Source organism: Poeciliopsis prolifica, unplaced genomic scaffold, assembly GCF_027474105.1.
Source record: "Poeciliopsis prolifica strain line A6 unplaced genomic scaffold, Auburn_PproV2 SCAFFOLD203, whole genome shotgun sequence".
NCBI lineage: Eukaryota > Metazoa > Chordata > Actinopteri > Cyprinodontiformes > Poeciliidae > Poeciliopsis > Poeciliopsis prolifica.
In genome coordinates this window covers 117,655-138,086 of record NW_026562578.1, presented here as the reverse complement: position 1 = coordinate 138,086, position 20,432 = coordinate 117,655, and the positions used below count along the sequence as shown (strand labels likewise).

The 20,432-nt window shown below is 38.1% G+C and overlaps 2 protein-coding genes across 2 annotated transcripts; both read left to right on the top strand.

Moving 5' to 3' along the window:
• Nucleotides 1-336: 336 nt before the first annotated feature.
• LOC129356878 (ras guanyl-releasing protein 3-like) lies at nucleotides 337-2,613 on the top strand. The gene is made up of 4 exons (XM_055026416.1): nucleotides 337-572; nucleotides 1,322-1,358; nucleotides 1,547-1,690; nucleotides 2,468-2,613. Exons 1-4 carry the CDS (start codon nucleotides 351-353, stop codon nucleotides 2,611-2,613), a joined length of 549 nt encoding a protein of 182 aa, XP_054882391.1. The 5' UTR covers nucleotides 337-350.
• Nucleotides 2,614-4,853: 2,240 nt separating this feature from the next.
• LOC129356875 (B-cadherin-like) lies at nucleotides 4,854-20,270 on the top strand. Its single transcript, XM_055026414.1, is given in 21 exon segments — nucleotides 4,854-5,073; nucleotides 5,788-5,902; nucleotides 7,171-7,259; nucleotides 8,599-8,769; nucleotides 10,395-10,517; nucleotides 10,724-10,870; nucleotides 11,154-11,159; nucleotides 11,779-11,923; nucleotides 12,827-12,999; nucleotide 13,097; nucleotides 14,195-14,322; nucleotides 15,694-15,877; nucleotides 16,027-16,273; nucleotides 16,423-16,565; nucleotides 16,883-16,974; nucleotides 17,638-17,770; nucleotides 18,457-18,678; nucleotides 19,041-19,174; nucleotides 19,371-19,514; nucleotides 19,604-19,707; nucleotides 19,709-20,270. Coding segments are annotated over 21 exon segments (2,661 nt in total). The 5' UTR covers nucleotides 4,854-5,022; the 3' UTR covers nucleotides 19,818-20,270.
• The last annotated feature ends 162 nt before the right edge of the window (nucleotides 20,271-20,432 follow it).

Here is a 20,432-nt window from a genome sequence, read left to right as displayed (position 1 = left end):
CACCAATTTATTTATATCACTATGTCATAAATAGAGTTTCCCCTTACACTGGAGCAACATTAAAAACAATCAAAAAATCACCAGAGAGGAGCATTTGAAAGGTCATAAGGTTATTTTATGCAATTGCTTGGCTGCTAGATTGTGGGGATGTGTTGCCTCTATTTTTATGCTGCTTAGATTGTATTGATTCCTGCATTTTCTTTCAGTGTGAAACAAAAATCATACAACTCTGCATTGATCTAAAGAAGCAAAAGAAGCAAGCGGAAAAAAAGACTCCCTGTCCCCAAAACAATGAATATTTCTCAATTTAAAAGCCAAACACATTTGCATCACTGCCATAAACTTTGTCCATGACTAAAAGATTTCCAGCTGAGCTGATGCTCCTGTTTCCTCCTCCTCATCTTCCTCTGCATGTCTTCCTCAGAGACGGATTGATCAGCAAGGATGAGATGGTGGCGTATTTCCTCCGGGCCAACCCTCTGCTCCAGTGTAAGATGGGACCAGGATTCATTCACAACTTTCAGGAGATGACCTATCTGAAGCCAACCTTCTGTGAACATTGTGCTGGATTTGTATGTATTTCAACACAAGTAAATTATGTTTATTGATTCCAAACATGCTGAATGTGTTCAAACATAATGTCATCTTTTACTTTGGAATGACTAAATTACAGAAAACCGGGTTAAAAATGAACAGCTTGTAAAAATGTAAGAAAGGTGGAGCAGGTGATGACAGGTAGGTTCTCTTCTAAGTTCAGATTCTAGCTGTGTTTGTTCACACATGTTGCTTGAAGGGAAGTGTGAACCACCAGAAGGCAGAAGCAGGACCTCTGGCGTCCAGCAGGTGGCAGAGTGAATTACATGCACACAATAATCACTGCAGTTCTGCTCATCAGTGATTCTGTAAAAAGGGCAAAAACTGTGGAGATGAAAGCTGATCATCTTATTAACCGGGTCTGAGGATGGATGGATGGAATCTGTCACATTATGACAAAAGTTTGACATATTTGTGAGTTCTCTGGATCCTACATTAGAGAGTTTTTCATTTTCTCCATAAATGACCAAGAGAAATGTTAAAGTCAAATAAGAATGTAGCTGCAGATTGGAATTTGGGAGCACTACACTTTGTGTAAGAAATTAGATGTTCTTCTGGGCCCCCTGGTGGCCTGTTGGTCCTAAGCAGCTTGCCAGTCCACTTGTGTTTTCTGACACCTGTTCTGGACTCCCAGAGGTTGGCATGAAGCCCAGTAGACTGCTGTGATTGTGTCTGTTTTCTCTCCATTATGTAACATTTCCATCTTTTTCTCCTTCCGTGTGTGCAGCTCTGGGGAATCATCAAGCAGGGATACAAGTGCAAAGGTGCGTCTGCTGCTTTATTCTAAGAGTGACTGTCATGGATATGAATTCACTTTTTTACATTTCCTCTCTTTTTGACACCAAATTTATTAGCAGTAGCTATAATTATTATTCTCTATATATTATTTTTTATTGATGCTGCTTGAATACTGCAGGGATGATTTGAGCCAGGAAATGTGTTTGCCTTGCAGACTGTGGTGTTAACTGTCATAAACAATGTCGGGAACTGCTGGTTCTGGCCTGCAGGAAGCTGATTGGCCCAGGCTCTGTAAGCAGCGGCTCTCCAGCCAGGCTGACCCACAGCTCTCTGCCCAACAGCCCAACGCTGCCCACCTGTAAAGGTTTTCAGATACTGTTACTCATAAGCAATATTCTGGTGTTATCAAGATTGGACTGAATGTTGTCATGAGTTCACCTTTTCATAAGAGTAAATAAATGTAAGTCTGTAGTGGTGTAGTCCATTGTCCTTCATTTTGCCAGATCGGCCGATATTTACATATGAAGCCAATATTATCTACCGATCTGATCAATGAAGGTCTAAAAATCAGCCACTGTCCTCTTTTGCTCTGCCATGAGAGGTTTGACTGTCAGCCCCGCCCACCAGGTCACGTCTGCATGTAATCTATCAGAAAGTAATCTCTTTATGTATATATAAATATTAATGCACTATAACATGAGTTCTCCTGGAGGCTGAGATCTGGGCTATATTTTTTGTTTTTCTGTGGTGATGGCAGTTTTTAGGTTGTTTTCAGGAAAATGCATTTTGACTTTTCACACTCAAAATTGACAGAAATAGACATTTTAGATGTAACGTAATATGATGTGGTAATATCTGAATTACCCTTTTTGAACTGAATTACTGAAATAATTCAAATATTGAGCTACACTTAATATTTTCTTCTATTGCTATTTTATAGTATTGCTATTGAAGCGTCAAACGTCCTTATTAACAGTTAGATCATTCTGAAAGCATGGCAAAGTATGTCATTGAACCAATGAGCGCCTTTGACTGTCTTGTGGCAGATAAGGGTGCAGACGAACTGTTTAGTGGAAAATATGGATGGCAGTAAGAGAAATAACGTTTTGTTCACCTTTGGTTTTCTTAAGGACAGCTGACTTGGCCACAACAATGAAGGCCGGGAGCACAGGACCTCCAGGACCACCAGGACACAGGGAGCAGGAGGTTCTTCTCACTGGGGAAGACCTTGGGATGCTTCAAGTCCCCATTCAGGACTTGAAGTTATCTCACCCTTTCTAGACCCCGGGTAGGCATGTGGCTGCTACCAGGAGAAGCTCAGTGGATCGTGAACGCCTGACGTGAATCAAATCTTGAGACTACGGAAAGCTCTGAAGGCTCCAGAAAAGACGACACACCTGAGGATTTACAAGTGAAATGGAAGCTAGAGAAGCGTGCTTCGGACACAACTCAGTGGATCAGTCTTTAATTAAAACTCAAAAGGTTTGAACAGAGAACACCCTAAATGAAAGGTCAAAGTTTCCTCTTGAAGAGGTTGATATCTCTGAGCACATATGTACATAACGTCTTTATAACGTGGTGCAAATAAAGGGAAATTATTACTCTTATCAATAGCAATGTTGTTCTGCGGATGGTTTTGAAGCTTGGTTCATTCCAGGACGACTCAGTTCACTCAGATTCGAGTTAAGGTAACAAACAGTCCAGTCCTACTTCCTCTGGATCAATAAAAATCCAACTAGTTGTAAAGGGTTCAACGAAACTTGTGTTTTATTCTATCCAGGTAAAAACCAGTTTCTTTCAGGGGGTCTGGGCTCCCAGCTGCTGAAAACCTTTGTTTCCTGGAGGCGTGGGCCGGGTTGGAGTTTTCAAATGTTCCCAATCACTAACGTTTGTCCCTGACGTTCACCATGCAACGGTTCAGTGTTATGAAGCTTACCTGCATTGTAAACAACCGACCTGCGCAACTTCCCTGGTGTAAAGACAGCATACTTTAGTATACTTAAGTATATTTTAAATATGCCATATTTTTCTGAACTACAGTTTTAGTGTGTTATCAAAGGGTATGCTGATTAAGATCATACTAAAAATGTCAAATAAATAAATTTTTATAAACATGCTTTGAGTACTCTTTTTAAAAATGTATTTTTGGTATACTGCATATATAATGCATATTGTAAATACACAATAATTTTCTCAAATAGGTTATATGGATATTTTTACAAATACATTTCAATATTATTTGTAAGTACTTTGTAAATAGTGTCTAGTAATTAGGCTCTATTATGTAATATTTCAAACTCTAGGTGTCTTAATAATATTTTACTATTTTGTTAAAAAGACAAAAACAAATGAACCTATCCTTTTAGTGGAACTTACTGTAACGTTTAACAAAGTAATAAATATTCTGTTCATGCCTCAAAACATGAAAAGATGACAGTTTAGTGATGGTTCTGCACCAAAAACATTGTTTGTCTTTAACACTGAATCTGTATGTTCAGAGTTACATCTCTGAATATGATCTTTTTTCTCAGTTCTTGAACAAAAACACGGAAGCTGCCTTTACACAATCCATTTTCAGAGGTAAATCCTCCTTCTGTTTATTCTGCTGTGAGCCGGCAGAAGATTTACTGATGATACTTTGTAAAAGGTAAACCTCAGTGGTGCTTTTCTCTTAAAAATGAACTATTGTTGCTTTTCTATTATACAAAGCCAGAAAATTCTTGGATTGGAAGCATTTTCTTCACATAGAAATTTAATTACAAAGATTACATGTGTCCAATTGACTTTTCTGTGAATTGGACACATGAGGCACCATGACAGGAAATGGGCCGAAGACAGAAGTGAAAGACATGCAGCAAGTGGTCCAACACTGGGAATCAATCCCAGTACCACCAGGTTGAGGGTTGTACTCTTTCCACTGACTGAGCCACCCAGAGCCCCTGAACTTCCTGCTTTGCCAGGTTGCCACATGTGAGAGCTTTCAGGTTATTTGTTGGATTAGATTATCTGATGATATGAATCATCATTCTGAGAGTAGATTGCAAAGTGAAAATAAAACTGTGGCCGGAAAATATTCAAATAAGTGTTTCTGCATAGCTCTCTTTTGGTTTTGGTTGGTGTGTGTATGAAAATTATTTCCCATCACTTTGAAAACAGATTTGACAGACAAAATAAAACTGGCTCAAAATCTATTTTAACGTTTGAAGCAGACATGGAAACCAGAGCTATAAGCAAAAGCTGAGCTACTTTACTTAACAATTTTTACCACATGATGTTTTACCACTTCCTCTTTATTAGGTGCTTTAAAGGATGTGTGTGTGTGTGTGCGTGCGTGTGTGTGTGTGTGTAGGTAGGCGTGAACTTGCGGGAATGTGTGTACTTACCTGTGGGTAGGTGTATGATTTGTTTTCTTACTAACGCATTAAATACCTACAAATACCTGACACTTCAGGTTTGCTCTGTTTCCGTGGCCATAAAAAGAATCCGGAACAAGTTCACCTGTAATATGATAGACACTGAAACCACCCAGAGCAGCTCATCCATACACTGACACTTCTTCAGAAAACGTACCAGAGAGAGGCTCCACATATCACGTTTACAGATAAGATCTACACATTTATTTATTGATTTATTTTTGTTTTCTTCCCTCCTTTTTATTTCTGAAGTTTTGACCGACGGTTTTTCACACAAATGGGAACCAAGTGGCTCATTATATGGAGCGTTGCGATCACTTTATTTCAGGTAAGACTTCCTCTTCTCATCTCATCCTAAGTAATATCCGTTGTTTATTAAACAAATTTTTGTTTAATAAAATGTAAATCTTTTTCAGCCATTTTTTCTCTCTTTTACTCGTTAGAACGGTTGGATTTTTTTCAAGTATGCTTTAATATTTTCTTTCTTTATGTCCTTGCAATAGTAAATTATGTTGTAAAAACATCTATTTGTTGTAATTTCATTTAAAATAACGTATTACAAATTCATCACACATGGTTTGCTGTGAACTAGCAGCTTCAAAGGAAGTTCATGGTAAGATGATTTTCAATAGAAGTTCAGTAAACTCACTGCGTTGTTGGATAATATATCCGTTGATAAAATCTTTTCAACTGTATGATAGAAGGGTTATATAATGCTTCTAAAATGAAAGGAACTTGTTTATTTCAAATGAACTCAGTTATCAGATAAGGGAGTCATTTCCTTTTGACTCATTTAAAGGTTCTGGTCTGACATTAGTACTTGTCCTTTTACGTTTTAATAAATGTTCTGAACAAAACATTTCTTCCTGCCAAAACAGCAGTTTCTATATTTTCTTCTTACTGTTTAAATATTTTCTAAAGACAATTTCAAAACTGTTTTTGATTTAACATTATTCCATTCACTGCCAAATATGTTCAGGTTTCAATGAATGAGGTTCCACAGCAACAAACAGCTTGACAGTGTTTCCTTCTTCTCGTTCAGGTCTCAGCAGTCGGTTCTGCAGAGGAGTCATCATGTGTACCTGGTTTTGAGTCCAAGTTGTTGATCTTGAATGTGACCAAAAAGCACCTGAGACACGGCACAATACTGGGCAAAGGTGAGAACGTCTCATCAAGTCACTCTTTCATGCTCACATTCTCAAAATGGTCTCAAAGTTGATTTCCTATGAACTTTTCTCTGGATTAGCCTGAATTATAAGCAGGCAATCATTAGGAAATCCGTCAATCTCACGTTCTCAGGTGTTACTTTGCACTGCTGAGGCTTTAATGCTTCCTCCGTCAGGGTGAAGCATGTCCCCAAACCTGATTTTCAGGTTTTTCCTTTAAAGATGTCAGCTGCGGTAGCCCCAAGCAACAAGCATCTGAGAATGTGTCATGAAATGGTGGTGAGGCTGACGCCATGAGACCCAGGATAGGTGGAAATGGTGGTTTAATGGTGACAAGTCCAAAAACACAAACCGCAGTAGGTCCACAGCCAGGCAGCACGGTTGAGCGGAAGCCAGGGCTCAGTACCGGTAGCACTAGTGGACAGAACAACACATGCCAAAAATGAGACGAGGATCTGAAGAGAAACAAAGGACACAGGGGATTAAATACACAGAGAGTAATCAAGGGGAAGACAGGACAACGAGGAGACGAGGACGCAGAAATCTCTAAATATAAACACAGAGAAACACGGAACATGACAGAATCTCCATATAAGCTCTCCATATGTACTAACAACCACTAGACAGTTATTTCTTGAATTATCACTTAGCCAATTATTTTTTTGCTTACACTTTTTCTCCAAAATGAACAGACATGCACTCTACTGTACTTGGTGTGGTAGAGTTTGTTTATGATGGAAAGCATTTCGCAATCTCTTTATTGAAATGGTCATGCGTTGAAATGATAAAGCAGACAGACTGCTGTTGTCTTTCTGGTTGGTGTAGAAGAAGTGAGAGCTTCTTCCAGAGCTCCTTTAGCTGGAAATCCTTTCATCATTCCTGTTCCGGCACATTGTTGTCTCAGACTCTTCTGTACGTTTCCACGCGCATGATCCTTATTTCAGATGTTGAGTTTCTGTGGTGTGTACTGGTTGAACAAGTTTTAAAAAGAGAGCATGAAGTGAATCATTGGAAGTCAAAATTGGAAATCAAAAGAAGAAGGAGCTCATTTTAATTTAGTGAATTGCTGGAAGGTTTTCAGAAACCTGATTATGTCACAAATACCAGCATTAACTCAACATCGATGTGTATTTGAATCCCTTTATCAATTAATACTATGATCATTTATTTTTATTTTAATTCTGATATAATCATTTCCAGTTCCCAGTAGCAGTTTCTAATGTACATACTTAACATTTTGTTATTTTGTTGATTTCCAGTTGGCTTCACTGACTGCACAGGTCGCACCAGATTCCCTTTCAGCTCTGATGACAACCGTTTCCTGGTCCGGCCAGATGGGATTTTAATGGTGAGTACAAACGGGCCGAACCCAGACAATATATAATCATCTAGAAGCCTTCAAATAACTGGATTATAATCTGTGTTAATTGAGCACTCCTGGTGTATTTCGATTAAAAAAATAACTTGTACAATATAAAACTTACAATATGTTTAATTGCCAGGATAATTTTGTGTCCAGGCAACGTTAATTATTATTAGTGTGTCATTCTTAGCTTTCTACTATTTGAATATATTCAGCATTTTGTTATAAAATATAACTTTTACTCATTAGTTGTGGAAACCATGTCATTAGTTTGACCATGCTCAAAAATATTCAAACTCTAAGCATAACTTTGATTTCATAACATAGTTTCTCAAATGACACAGGGATGTCCCTAAAGAGAAAATATGTTCCAGATATGTTTTTGTTATTGCAACAATCAAATATTTTAGAAAAAGCATGTTAAAGCTGCAGTATGTAAGCCTGTATTTTGTGACAGCTTGGTATCACTTCTCTGTTTTTCTCCGCCTGCTCCCAGTGCTCCCAGTGCTATTCAGAAGCAACCAATCAGAGCCAGGAGGCAGAGTTTAGTGCTGTCAATCACAGTCACTCATAGTGCTGCTCTGACCTCCCTTCCCATCCCTCGCTCTTCCCTTTGCCCTCTGCAACACTGCAGCTGTCAGAGACTGACTGTAGTGAATATTCATGCTAGTTGGACATTGATGATGGTGGATAAAAGGTTTTCCGCCGCTCATTTAAGCACATTTAGTAGCTTAGATGAGGTTTTTTTCTGACAGTGCAAAGGCCTGCCGCTCACTCTGATTGGTTGTTTTTGGATGGATGGATGGATGGATGGATGGATGGATGGATGGATGGATGGATGGATGGATGGATGGATGGATGGATGGATGGATGGATGGATGGATGGATGGATGGATGGATGGATGGATGGGATGGATGGATGGATGGATGGATGGATGGATGGATGGATATTTCCATAAACATTACAGGATGCAGCTTTAATCAAGATTATACTCACATCTATCTCTGTGTTAAGTATGAAGAATTTTGATCCTACCTCCATCATTCCATCTCAAGAGTCCCAAGAGTCTTTAGTTGGTCTAATCAGTCCCATACCTTTGCCTCAGTAGACCGGCGGTGTGCCCTGGTTCCTTTAGTAACACTGAGGGGTTAATATAAGGTGTAAAAACAGTGTTTCATTTTGAAATATTTTGAATTGTTTCCATAGAGTTAGTTTGGGAACCCAGACTGGTAGAAAAGTTGTCCTAATCAAGAGTCCCATGAACTCGTCTCGGCTGGGTTCCTGGACACTGAGTTAATGACTGTGGTTCTTGGCCTGATCCAGGTGAAGAGACGGGTCGTTCTTCAGGAGGGGAACCAAAGCTTCTCTGTCCACTCCCTGAATGCACGAGGTCAGAATCTGAGTCTTCCTGTCATGGTTTTGTACCGACGGATTCACCACAGGAACGACGAGTCACTCGATCACAATGAAATAAGTTCCACCGGTCACATAAAGGTAGGCGTGGAGATTCCTAAAGTAATTCAGTTCCCTCAGGTTAAAGTGAAACAATTCATGTTCATAGTTCCCAGCTCAAAGCTTGAACATAACCTAGTGGTTCTTCATCCATCGCTTTATCTCAGCTAAGTCTGAACGCATCAATTGTCATTACGGAGCGTTTTCACCTAAAAAATAATTGTTAGGACAATTTGTTTTAATAGAAGTTTCATATAACTTAGAAGTTGATGTAAAAATAATGTGTTTTTTAGCTACATAAATTATCTTGCTCAGCAGAAAATGAATATATCACCAACTGCACCTTTCGCTAGACAATGTCAAATATTTATACGTTTTAATTATTGTCATCAAATGTTATCCAACACATCGTTTTGAAGGAAAAAAACTGAAATATTTCGGGCCAACACTTAGAAGTTAAAGCTCAGTTTCACACAAATACAAAGATGCTAGAACTGGACTAGCCCTGTTGAACTGGACCGTTCATGTTGCTATCAAGCTGTTTCTATTAGCATTACATTACCAAGACACATGAAAACAAACCTTTATCTATTCTAATATTCTTCCTCTTTCTCTTCTCGCTCTCTGAAGGATAAATCCTTTTTTGACATTGTTTTGCTGACTTATCTCCCACGGGAGCTTTGGAGGTTTGGGTGCACATTGCACTGCAGCTCATGTCACCGGTAAATCGTGACCTACCGCGACCTCCAGAAGGTTATATTGCAAGACAATTTATTTTTTTCATTTTTCTTGTTGTCCATATAAAAGTGACTTCTACATACATTATCAAATATATAGAGAGAATTTTTGGCTGTGCTTCAAAATGGCTGTTCACAGCCAATCCCCACCAACCTGACAGAGTGTGAACAGTTTCAAAGGAAGAATGGAGTAAATTTGCTGCCTCCAGATGTTAAAGTCTGATTGAAAGTGATCCACACAGGCCCCCCAAGACATATTCTGCTCAAGGCCTCATGCAGCCTTGGACCGGCCCTACATGAGTTAAATCCGCTGCACTGCAACGGGAGATTTCATTAAATACTGCTAATGTGACTTTAGTAGCTCTTCCATTTTGTGTCTGTTGAGTTTTTAACTACAGTCACAGAAAATGTTTTGGTTGGTCGAGTTTATGGGACGGATTTCTCTTTTTGTGACAATGTTAAAATATGGAAATTTCATGCAGGGATACTAAGTCCACTAAGTCTGCTGAGTTTTTGTTTAAACTGAACCATAATAAAAACAGAGATTACAATAGACTGACACAGCGCTTCACTGCTAAATAGAAGTGAATACTTTTTGTGGGACTGTACTTGTACAAACCTCACACTACCAAGGAGCTGTGTTGTGTTGAACAAATGCTTTTTAAAGCAGAGATGTTTTTTGTGAAACACTGCCACTTTGTGGCTATATTTAACATTTTCTCCTTCCATGCTTTTTTTTTTTTGTACTGTCTTCAAGTCCCACATTTCTTTTCATGACTGGTTCATTTGAACTTCTGGCCCAGAGAAGATTTATATTAAGAGCTTCATAAGAAACTTTATTGTGTTAAATTTGAAATCGGGATGCATTTGTATTTCTGGAAGCCATTTAGTTTTAGTAGTTTACTGATTAAATTGTATTTGTTTCCACAGGTTCCCATTCTGTATTTCCCAGAATCGAATCCAGGACTGAAGAGGATAAAGAGAGCCTGGTCTATCCCTCCCATTAGTTTTGCTGAGAATAGCAGAGGACCATATCCCTATTCTCTTGCTCAGGTGGGAGAAATTAAAATGCATAGAGGTGTAGTTTTATTTATTTTATTTTATTTATTTGTGTATGAGTGAATGATATGGAAAAATGGCATTCAGTGTAATTTTCTTTCCTCTTTCAGTTATACCTTGTATTTTAAGATGTATTCCTCTATTTTTGTGTGTGTTTTGTTTAATGGTATTTGAATATAACCTTGGTCTCTGTTGTCCAGATTCGCTCTGATGAAGATAAAGTGAAGAAGATCATTTACAGCATCACTGGTCCTGGAGCTGATCAGCCTCCTGTTGGTCTTTTCACCATGGATAGAGACACTGGTCATCTGTATGTCACACAAGGACTGGACAGAGAAACAGGACAAGTACAGGGTCAGTGTTTTGTGTTAGATCTTTAATCCTGACACTTTTCTATTTGCTGTTTGTTAAAGAGGCTAGTTAAGGTAAGGTCATTTTATTTCTACAGCTCATTTTCAGCAATAAGACAGTTCAAAGTTCTTTACATGAGTTAGAAAGAAATACAAACAAAAGAATAGAAAGACCACAAAGAAAAACAAAATAGTATAAATTAGATGGTGGTTTTCCATGTTTGGTAAGATCAGTGAGGCATAAAACTAAATGTTGGTTCTCTGTGTTTATTCTGTAAAGTACATGGTACTAAATGTTGATCTAAGGCAGTGGTTCCCAAAGAGTTTTTGTCCCCCCCTATGGATTACAGTGAATTCATAGGGATTTACTGGGCACACACATCCTTCAACCAGACATAAACCTTTACACATATTTGTTTCAAACTCCTCTAAAGTTTATTTCACACTTCGAAGTAACAAAACAACAAACCATCTTTACGGTGAAACACTTTTATGTAAGTTTTTGGGGTTTTTTCCATTCAGCCATGCCCCTCCCTGCAATGGTACTGCATGGGAACCACTGATCTAAGGTAATGAGTTAGGGGTTTCTTTAAGTTTGTTCTAATTCCCAGTTTGCTCTGGTTTGATTTCTGTTCTGGGTTGAGTGAAATATATAAACTAATAAGAATAAATAATTCCTCATTTATAAACCAGTAGAGGGTTCTCTGGATTCTTGTTAAGACTGATTAAGACTCATTTTCTGAAATAATTCTCAAGTCTACAAAAATACTCAAATTGTTTGCCATCTGTGATTAAATATATTGGAAAAAAGTTTATAAAATGGAAAAATGAAATATACCTTATATGCACCATAAAACTAAAGTGGTCATATTGTGTTCATATGTTGAAATGATCATTTTTTACAGCTTCAAGCTCTTGCCAAGACACAGGCTGGTACAAATGCAGAGGCTCCTACGGATATTGTAATCAATGTAATTGACCAGAATGACCAAAAACCTGTTTTCAATCAATCTACCTATAATGGAGAAGTTCCAGAGACCGCGAAAAAAGGTAAAGTTCCAGGATTCAGATAATGAGCATGCAAAAAGAAAATGTTCTACTTTATGGAAACAAAATTGTTAGTTTGCTTTGAACTTTTGGCAGAATCCTTTGAACAATTTTTAAACTATGTATAATTGGTGTATGTAAAGGGAGCTATTATGAAAAAAAAACTTTTGCACAATTTTGTACTTCTACTTCGGTCTTAACCAGAGATTGAGCTAGATTTTTTCACTGATCGTTGTTTCGAAGGACAGCAGAAAAAAGTCTAGCTGTCCGTTTAGCTGACAGACTGTCCATCTGTGAATGTCACAGCAGTGACAAAACCAACTTGACGCGCAGCTGTGGAGGCAACACACAGCTGCACACAGCAGCAATCCCACTGTGTGCACAGGACAGTGACGTTTCATTTTTTCTGTGACGCTTTCAGCAGTGCCAGATGAAATTACACAATTGCCAATGGACACAGTTTCAGACTCTTTTTTCTGTTGAAGTGTCAAGTACATGATTAGCATCTTCTCCATTGCAGTATTGGTGGTTTCATCTGCTGCTTTTGTCGTTTTAATGGGGATAAGATTTCATATTCTTTGGTTTTCTTGGAAGCCTGTTCACAGTGGGTCATCACGATAACTCTCGAATCGGAAATCAAAGTGTCTGCTTTTAAAAGTCATTACGACGCTGGTTAAGCACAACACACATATGAAGACCTTCGTTCTCAACTCAGTTGTCGCAGGTTCAATTCCTGGCCTGGTGACCTTTGTCGAATGTCTTCCCCACTATCAAGGCCACAAGAGCCTTTAAAAAAATAATTACAGTACTACATGTTTTAAAATCAAGTTGGTGTTTCTTAGTAGATCTTGCCGAAGTCTTAATAGCTGCTGCTCTCACTGTTGTTCATCGTTTTCTCTTGATTAGGTTTTGAGGTGATTAAGGTTTTGGCCACAGATGCTGATCAGCCAAATACTGACAACTCTGATATCAGGTACCGTATAATGAGTCAGACTCCAGAGGAGCCCAGTCCCAACATGTTTAACATCAACCCAATAACTGGACTCATCATCCTCAACCAAGCTGGACTGGACCGAGAGGTGATAACAGTTTTGGCCCATTTGACTAAAATCAGAATTAGGCTTCAGTTGGCGTGTATTTTCTAATGAAACGCACGGATTTGGAAAAATGATGTAGAGTTTCAAAAGCAGAAGTTATTGTCAAATTGCTGTTTCAGTCAAATCTCTTTGATGTTTGAAACTTCAAATTAAGATTAATGTGGTGTATTTACCCCCATGATTTACCTGAGTTGGTACAGTCCTTGTATTCTGAGACATGCAACTTCTCTCTATGGTTATCACAGATATAACACAACAATAAAGATAAATGGATATAGACTGAGTCTCCTCTGTTTTATTAAGACAATACTATTAATTTCTCATAGTTCTAATGATACCGTTTTGATTGATTTAAAGAAATAAAAGTGCAGTGAGAGCTGCTGTGCTCTCCTCCCACTCAGAAACATTTTCAGGTTGTCGATCTAACAGCAGCAGAGCAGAGAGGAAACCCACTCTGTTCCATTTGCACCTTGCAATAAAATCACTCAAACACAAAGCTGCCAGTAATCCTGCTCTGAATTACAGTAACAAATAAATTTATACATATGCTATTGACATTTAATCATATGCATGCTTGAGTAATATAGAGAAAAAATAGTAAGTAAATGGGCAAAATGCTTGAGTAAAATGGTGATTTCTATTGGTTTAACTAAATCATGCTCTAACTGGATCATTTCACAATTCAGTCTTGTCAGGCATTTAAAAACAGATCATTCAATAATTCCCAAGAATAAAAAATCCCAAGAAACAAAAAGTTACAATATTATTCTTAAATATTGTGACTTATCATGATGATATTTATCTTATAATTAACTGAGGTTGACATGAAAAGACAAGTCTTTTTTTTTTAAGTATGTCAACAGCAGTCTTTATAAGTTAGTTCTTCATTTGAATTATTAATTATTAGTTGGGCAATAGTATTGTCCATCATTTCCACACCTCTCCTGCAGTGTCCTGTATCAGATTCTATGTTCTCTGCTTTAAGCAGAGACGTTTCTCAGAATGAGTTGTTTGTTGGAACCTAAATACTTTCTATGCTAAGTTTTTCTTAAAAGCTCTGCAAGTGATAAGAGGATTGAAATAGTGTTGAGTATTTTAGGAAGCTAATTTTCTACACTTCAGTGACAACTAAAAGTATCTTGTTTAACTAAAGTCAACATTTCATTTCATTCAACAGAAAATTCTCTGTACACACTGGATGTTCAGGTAGCTGACATGAAAGGAGAAGGTTTGACTGGATTTACCAAAGTGTTTATCAAAGTGATGGACAGCAACGATCACGCTCCAGTCTTTACGGAGGCCTCTGTGAGTAAAACTGCTTTTACTAAAACCTTTTGTTTATTTGTTAACGGATGGCTTTGAATGAAAGTCTCTGCTTATAAATTAGTGGCACTTAAAATGTTAACTTTTTGTAAATAAAGCAAACTACCTTACAGATTTAAATCTTTTCATATTTTTAAAATATTTTCTGTTTTGTCCAAAAAAACATCTTATTTTTGAAGTAGAACAGCCCAGCATGTTCAATATTTTTCAAAAATTAACAGCGAAGTTGAATCCTTTTCATGTGGATGTTCTAGCCTTGACCAGGTCAATAATTAATTGATGTTCATGCATTATTAAATTTTGGAGTAATAAGAATTCAAATGGACGCTCTTCACATTTGTGATGCAAAATGGTACATATTTGTCAAAAAAAAAAAAAAACAAACATACTTTTTCTCAAGGTAAAAAAACAAAATATGCAGTATTTTTAACATCACCAAATCATTCCATATATTTACTGATGGCCTCCCCTGTAGGCTAATCTTGCAGGATTAGCTGCAATACGTCTGTAAAGAGAGATGAATATTGTCAAAGGCCTGCAGATTCTGGCAAGAGAGAAATCCTGGAGTGAAAATATGAGGAGAAAAATGTTTTATCTCCATGGAGATTTCCCATCATCCATTGCTTCTTCCTCCTCTCAGCTGCAAAGTCCTCCATTGCCAGGCTGCAAATCCTGCCCCTCAGATGAATTTTGACTTCTGCTCATATTTACTTCACACTTCATCCTCATTATCCTCAGACTTGTATTCTGGTAAAATCGTCTCCTTTGCATCATTTCCATCTCACCAGGACTATTTGTTTGGTGTTCAATATCTTTATTGCTGTGCATTTTGGAAAGTTATAGAACCATTTTCCCTTCTGAAAGTTGATCAAGTAAATGAGCGAGGTCAAGTTAATATTAGGGAGGTCATCACGCACAAAACAAGTTTTTCTTGTATTTTGAAGACCGAATCTTGGATTAGTTTGGTTTTCATTGAAAATGTCCACTGAAAATATGTGGTTATAATAGCAGTCAATGGGATCAAAATGGGACAGGAGGTTTTAAATGTACACAAAGTGCTTATCTTATGTTCTGCATACCTTATAATCAAAGGGACAATTATTTTTTAAAAGAAAATTTAAAAAGTCTTGACCAAGTTTCATAGAATTAACTTTTAATCTGACCGAGATGCTGAGAATTAAAAGAAAAAGCAGTATAGCAGAATGTCTCATTTTAGTCAAGAATCTGCAAGGGTTAAAGGGTTAAAGGGTTAAAGGATGTGTTGTGTAGATAACTATGTATATATGCAAATGTGTAAAACAATTTGGAATTCGTTGTGGTGAGCAACCTTAAAAATGTCTTGTCTCCTCTCAGTACACGGCCACAGTTGAAGAGAATAAAGTAGACGCTCTAGTTGTTAAGATGTTGGTGACAGACGGTGATGAGCCTCAAAGCCCAGCCTGGAATGCAAAGTTCAAGATCATTGATGGAAATAAAGAAAATCTGTTTACTGTGGAAACAGGAACAAACAAACAAGAAGGAATCATCACTACTGCTAAGGAACAGGAACAGGAACATTGTTGGACCAAATGTAGTTTTTTCAAAGTATTTTGTTTTTAAGCAAAATTCAGTGACCCTGAAGTTCAGCCTGAGCTGTTCATGCCTGAGTTAATACTGAACCTTTCTTCCTCTAAACCATGTGGTTTTAGGGTCTGGACTTTGAGAGAGTCAGTAAGCACACTCTGCTGGTCACCGTGGTGAATGAGGAACCTTTCGCTGTTTCATTGATCACTTCCACTGCTACAGTGGTGGTGACTGTGGAGGATGTCAATGAACCTCCCATCTTTGCTCCAAAAGAGGAACGGGTTTCTAAACCTGAGGATCTTGCTGTGAACAGCACTGTGGTGCGGTACACAGCTTCTGATCCAGACATTGGACGCAAACAGAAAGTCATGTAAGGAACCTGAAAATCCTCCACCATGAAGAGTCACAGCATGCATATTTTACATTTATGTTGTAGATAAGTAATTTCTTTTCTTGATCACACAGCTTGCAAAGTCCTGCTTTGTGTTATTTACATTCATTTTTGTGCTTGATGTTCAGGTATAAAATACTCAAAGACCCAGCTGGCTGGCTTCACGTTGAGAGGGACACTGGTGTGATAAAAGTGAGAAAAGACATGGACAGAGAATCTCTATTTATCAAAGAGGAGAAATACACAGTCCTGATTGGTGCATATGATGATGGTAGGTGTGAGGATTCATTGATTTGTACAGCAGCAGCTACATTTTGGAATCAAATGTGAAGTCAATCCTAATTGAATAGCTTCATTTAGATGGTCGTCTGTGAGCTGAAATCAAATGTACAACCTCAGAAGTTAAGGGTCCTCCACGTCTGTAGTCTTAGGAAGCCTTTTCCTTTGCTTTGTGGGACTTCTCTCTGGAAGAATCACAAGTATTGCAGTTTTAGATTTCCTAACCTTGTCACAAGAGTCTCAGTAGATTGTCGAAGCCATCTGTGTGATTGCTCACGATTTCCTGACCCACGTCCGTCATCTCACCAGATCAGAACCCAGCTACCGGAACCGGAACTTTGATTATCAAGCTTGAAGATGTGAACGATAACGCCCCCAGCATTGTTGAGCGTGAATTTGAGGTATGTCAGCAGGGTTAGGGGGTTTCGTTGGCTGCATATTTTCCAGGCAGATAAAATCAAGTGGAAATCTTTGTTTATTCTTAAAGTACTTAAAATGACTTTTATTTTATGTTTCTTCTAATCTCTACTGAATTTTCAAACTAAAACAATGATCAACACCAGCGTCATGTACTCATGTGATTGACAACAAGTAGTTACTCAGAACCAATGCCACTTTTGTTCTGGGTGTTTCCTCTTGAGTTGGGTTTGAACAAACCAGATACCAGGTGTTGGTAACAGACCAACAAGAAAAGAAATACAAAGAAGAAAAGAGAAATTAGGTGGCAGGACGAGGTCAAAATAAAGATATTTGAAGATAAACATGGCAGATACTAAAATAAATTTAATTTCGTTATTTATTTCCTCATTTTTTTACTTATTATTTTGTATGCCACGCAGTAGTTTTGTTTGTGTTTTTCAATGTTTGTTGTGATGTACAGTATAAGTACAAACTTATTAACTACTCTGCAGTGGTTCTTAGAATCTTTAAGTACCTGAACTGAAGCAGTAGTACTTTGTACTCGGCCTGGAAAAAAGCCTGCTGTCGGCTCATGCCTGCTTACATATGTGCTGTAGCACATTCATATTCACCAGGGTTTCAAATCCATTTCCCCCCCTCCCCAGATGTGTAACAAGAAACCAATTCCTCATGTACTGAATGTAATGGATAAAGATGGAACAAAGTTTACTTTTCCATATGCTGTCAGCCTGCGGGAGGCTTCAAAGGCTAACTGGACCGTTGAGATGAACGCGTCTGGTATGTTTACCCTTTTATATTAATTACTAATTATACTGATTACAAAGTTGTTCCTGAGAACAGAAAATGATCTCAACAAATTGAAAAACGTACCTCTTTCATAAATCGTCTCTTCAGTGCTAAGATGTCGATCGATCTGCTCTGTGACCCACTGAAGGTTTGTGAGGGCAGAGTCTCCGGCTCTGGTCCTCCAGGCTCACCACCCTGCAGGTTTTAGGTGTTTCCTTGCTTCAGCCAGGGCGATCTCAATTCATAGGTCTTTGCTGAACTGCAATTGGCTGAATCGGGCGGAGGAAAGCGATGAGTCGTCTCCAACATTCGGGGCCTTGAGGGCCGGAGTTGGGAAACACTGACAGGGGACGCAGAAGTTTTGAAGGACCTGCTTTAGTCCGTTCATAAATAACACAAAGTGTCAAATAAATGACAGCTGGATGAAAAATACGGTTGACTTGGAGCAGGATAATGAGTCACAGCAGATCAGGAGGATCCGGATCAATCCACTTAACATCCTGTTTTTTAGATATGCTAAAACATGATCCATCAGTTTTTAATTGAAGTTTTTGTTTGGGTTTTTTTTTTTTTTCAGCTAAAACCGATGGGTCCCTTCTAACTCACTGTTTCTGCTTTTCCGCTGTTCTTTAGATTATATGTTTTCTGTTTGTTTTTGTTTTTTTTTTTGCTTACAGGCACAGGCATTATCGTGAGATTAAAGCCTAAGATTGCAGAAGGAACCTACAAAGTGGCCATGAGTGTTTCAGACAACCAGGGTCTGTCACAGGTCAGCACGGTCACAGCTAAAGTGTGCGACTGCACTGGAACACCAATCTGCAAGAGAGGAGAAGCAAAAGTTGCCAGCTCCAGTTCTTGGGTCATTGCTGGAGTTCTTTTATTGGTGCTGCTGGGAACTGGTGAGTTTTAAATGTTTACTTGCAGACGGATAGAGAAATTTTAACCATGAAACACAAAATAACAACTCAGAAAAAAAACGACCAGATTCAGTGATGCTGAACAAAAAGCAAGCAAGCAGGATCTGAAAATTATAATCACAAGTACTGGATAAAACAGATAGTATTTATATTTGATGTTAAATTACAGACCCGTTCAATAAATTTCAATATTGATGAAAAGTCAGTTCATTTCAGTAACACCATCACCAAGAGAGACACATTGAACAGAGGCTGATGTTTTCGCACATCGTCACAATATTTAAAATGAACATATTACAAGAAACCAATAACACATCGTTTACTGTTTGTGCTCCTGTTTTTAGTGATTGCCTTGATGATGTATTTAAAGATGAAAGGAAGAAATGAAGATGGAGTAAAAGATGAAAGAAGTGAAGATGATGACAGGGATGAGCTTATTTTTTCTAATGAAGAGGGAGGTGGAGAGAGCATTCAGCAGGTGAACAGTGACACGTCTATTCAACTGACACATGACATGTTACATTTGTTTAAAATCCACAATAAATTGTGCTTACAACATAGTAATAACTGAAAACCTTTCGTCTTGCCATATTTCTTAACAATTCAAGTGGATGATTGCGGATTGGAAAATAAGCCAATACGTGTCTAACAGTGATCCTCCCTCTCTCTGTCAGGATTATAATCAGAGCATTCTCCACTTTGCTCTGACCAACAAGTCTGACATGTCCAAGACCATCATGGCTCCTCCTCTTGAAAGCAGCCCCCAGTACCGACCTCGGCCCACCAACCCAGATGAGATCAGGGACTTTATCGACCATGTGAGTGAGAAATAAGAGCAAATGTTTCCCTTTGTGTTGCATCTAGTTTCAAACCCCAGATTTCTTAACTTTTGCCTTTCATAATTCAGAACCTGAAGGTGGCGGATACAGACCTCACTGCTCCCCCCTACGACTGCCTGCTGGTGTTCGATCTGGAAGGAGACGGTTCTGAGGCAGAAAAACTCTCGTCTGTACTCCTCCAGCGACGGAGACCAGGACTACGATTCCCTCAGAGAGTACGGCCCTCGCTTCAAGAAACTGGCCGACATGTACGGAGGAGGAGATGATGATGACATGATGTAAATGAACCCACACTGTGAGAAAAATGCCTGCATGCATGCAGTCCAACTGTGACAATGTGTGAAATACATAATCTGTGTGACAATATGTGAAATCAGTCGTATTTTTCCTCTTTTAGCTGTTCTTCATTCGGATCTTCAGGTTAAACCTCACATTAGTTTTAGTTCTTCATTTATGATTCTGTTCTTTGTTAGACATGCAAACTTGAAAGCTCAGTTGTGGAGAATGTAACCAATATAGTAAGTACTATGTATCTTTTTTTATCATTATTTGTTATTAATCTTTCCATCAGTGTTTATTTTTTCAATACATTAGATCCATGCGACGTTCTTCAGCCATTGTGTCATTAGCAAGAGTTGATGAGATTGTTTTTGTTTGTTTTGCACAAAAAAAGATGTCTGCAATATTTGAAGATAAGACAAATGCTTTTTAATATTAAATTCTTTATGTCTTTATTCACTGGCTCTGTGATGGTCTTTATGTTTATTAGAGTGATTTTGCTCTTTTTAATGCATAGTGACTATAATAAATGTAGTACATTTCTATAGTTATGCATGCAGTCATTTTCAATACGTTACACTTTTGAAAGTCCATTTATTTTAGTAACAAATAAGTGAG

What these genes read in the sequence shown, in the direction of transcription:
- LOC129356878 (XM_055026416.1), top strand. Translation starts at nt 351, where the DNA reads ATGACTAAAAGATTTCCAGCTGAGCTGATGCTCCTGTTTCCTCCTCCT. An exon ending in GTGAACATTGTGCTGGATTT is followed by an intron (nt 573 to 1,321) that starts GTATGTATTTCA and finishes CCGTGTGTGCAG; the next exon opens with CTCTGGGGAATCATCAAGCA. An exon ending in GCAGGGATACAAGTGCAAAG is followed by an intron (nt 1,359 to 1,546) that starts GTGCGTCTGCTG and finishes TTTGCCTTGCAG; the next exon opens with ACTGTGGTGTTAACTGTCAT.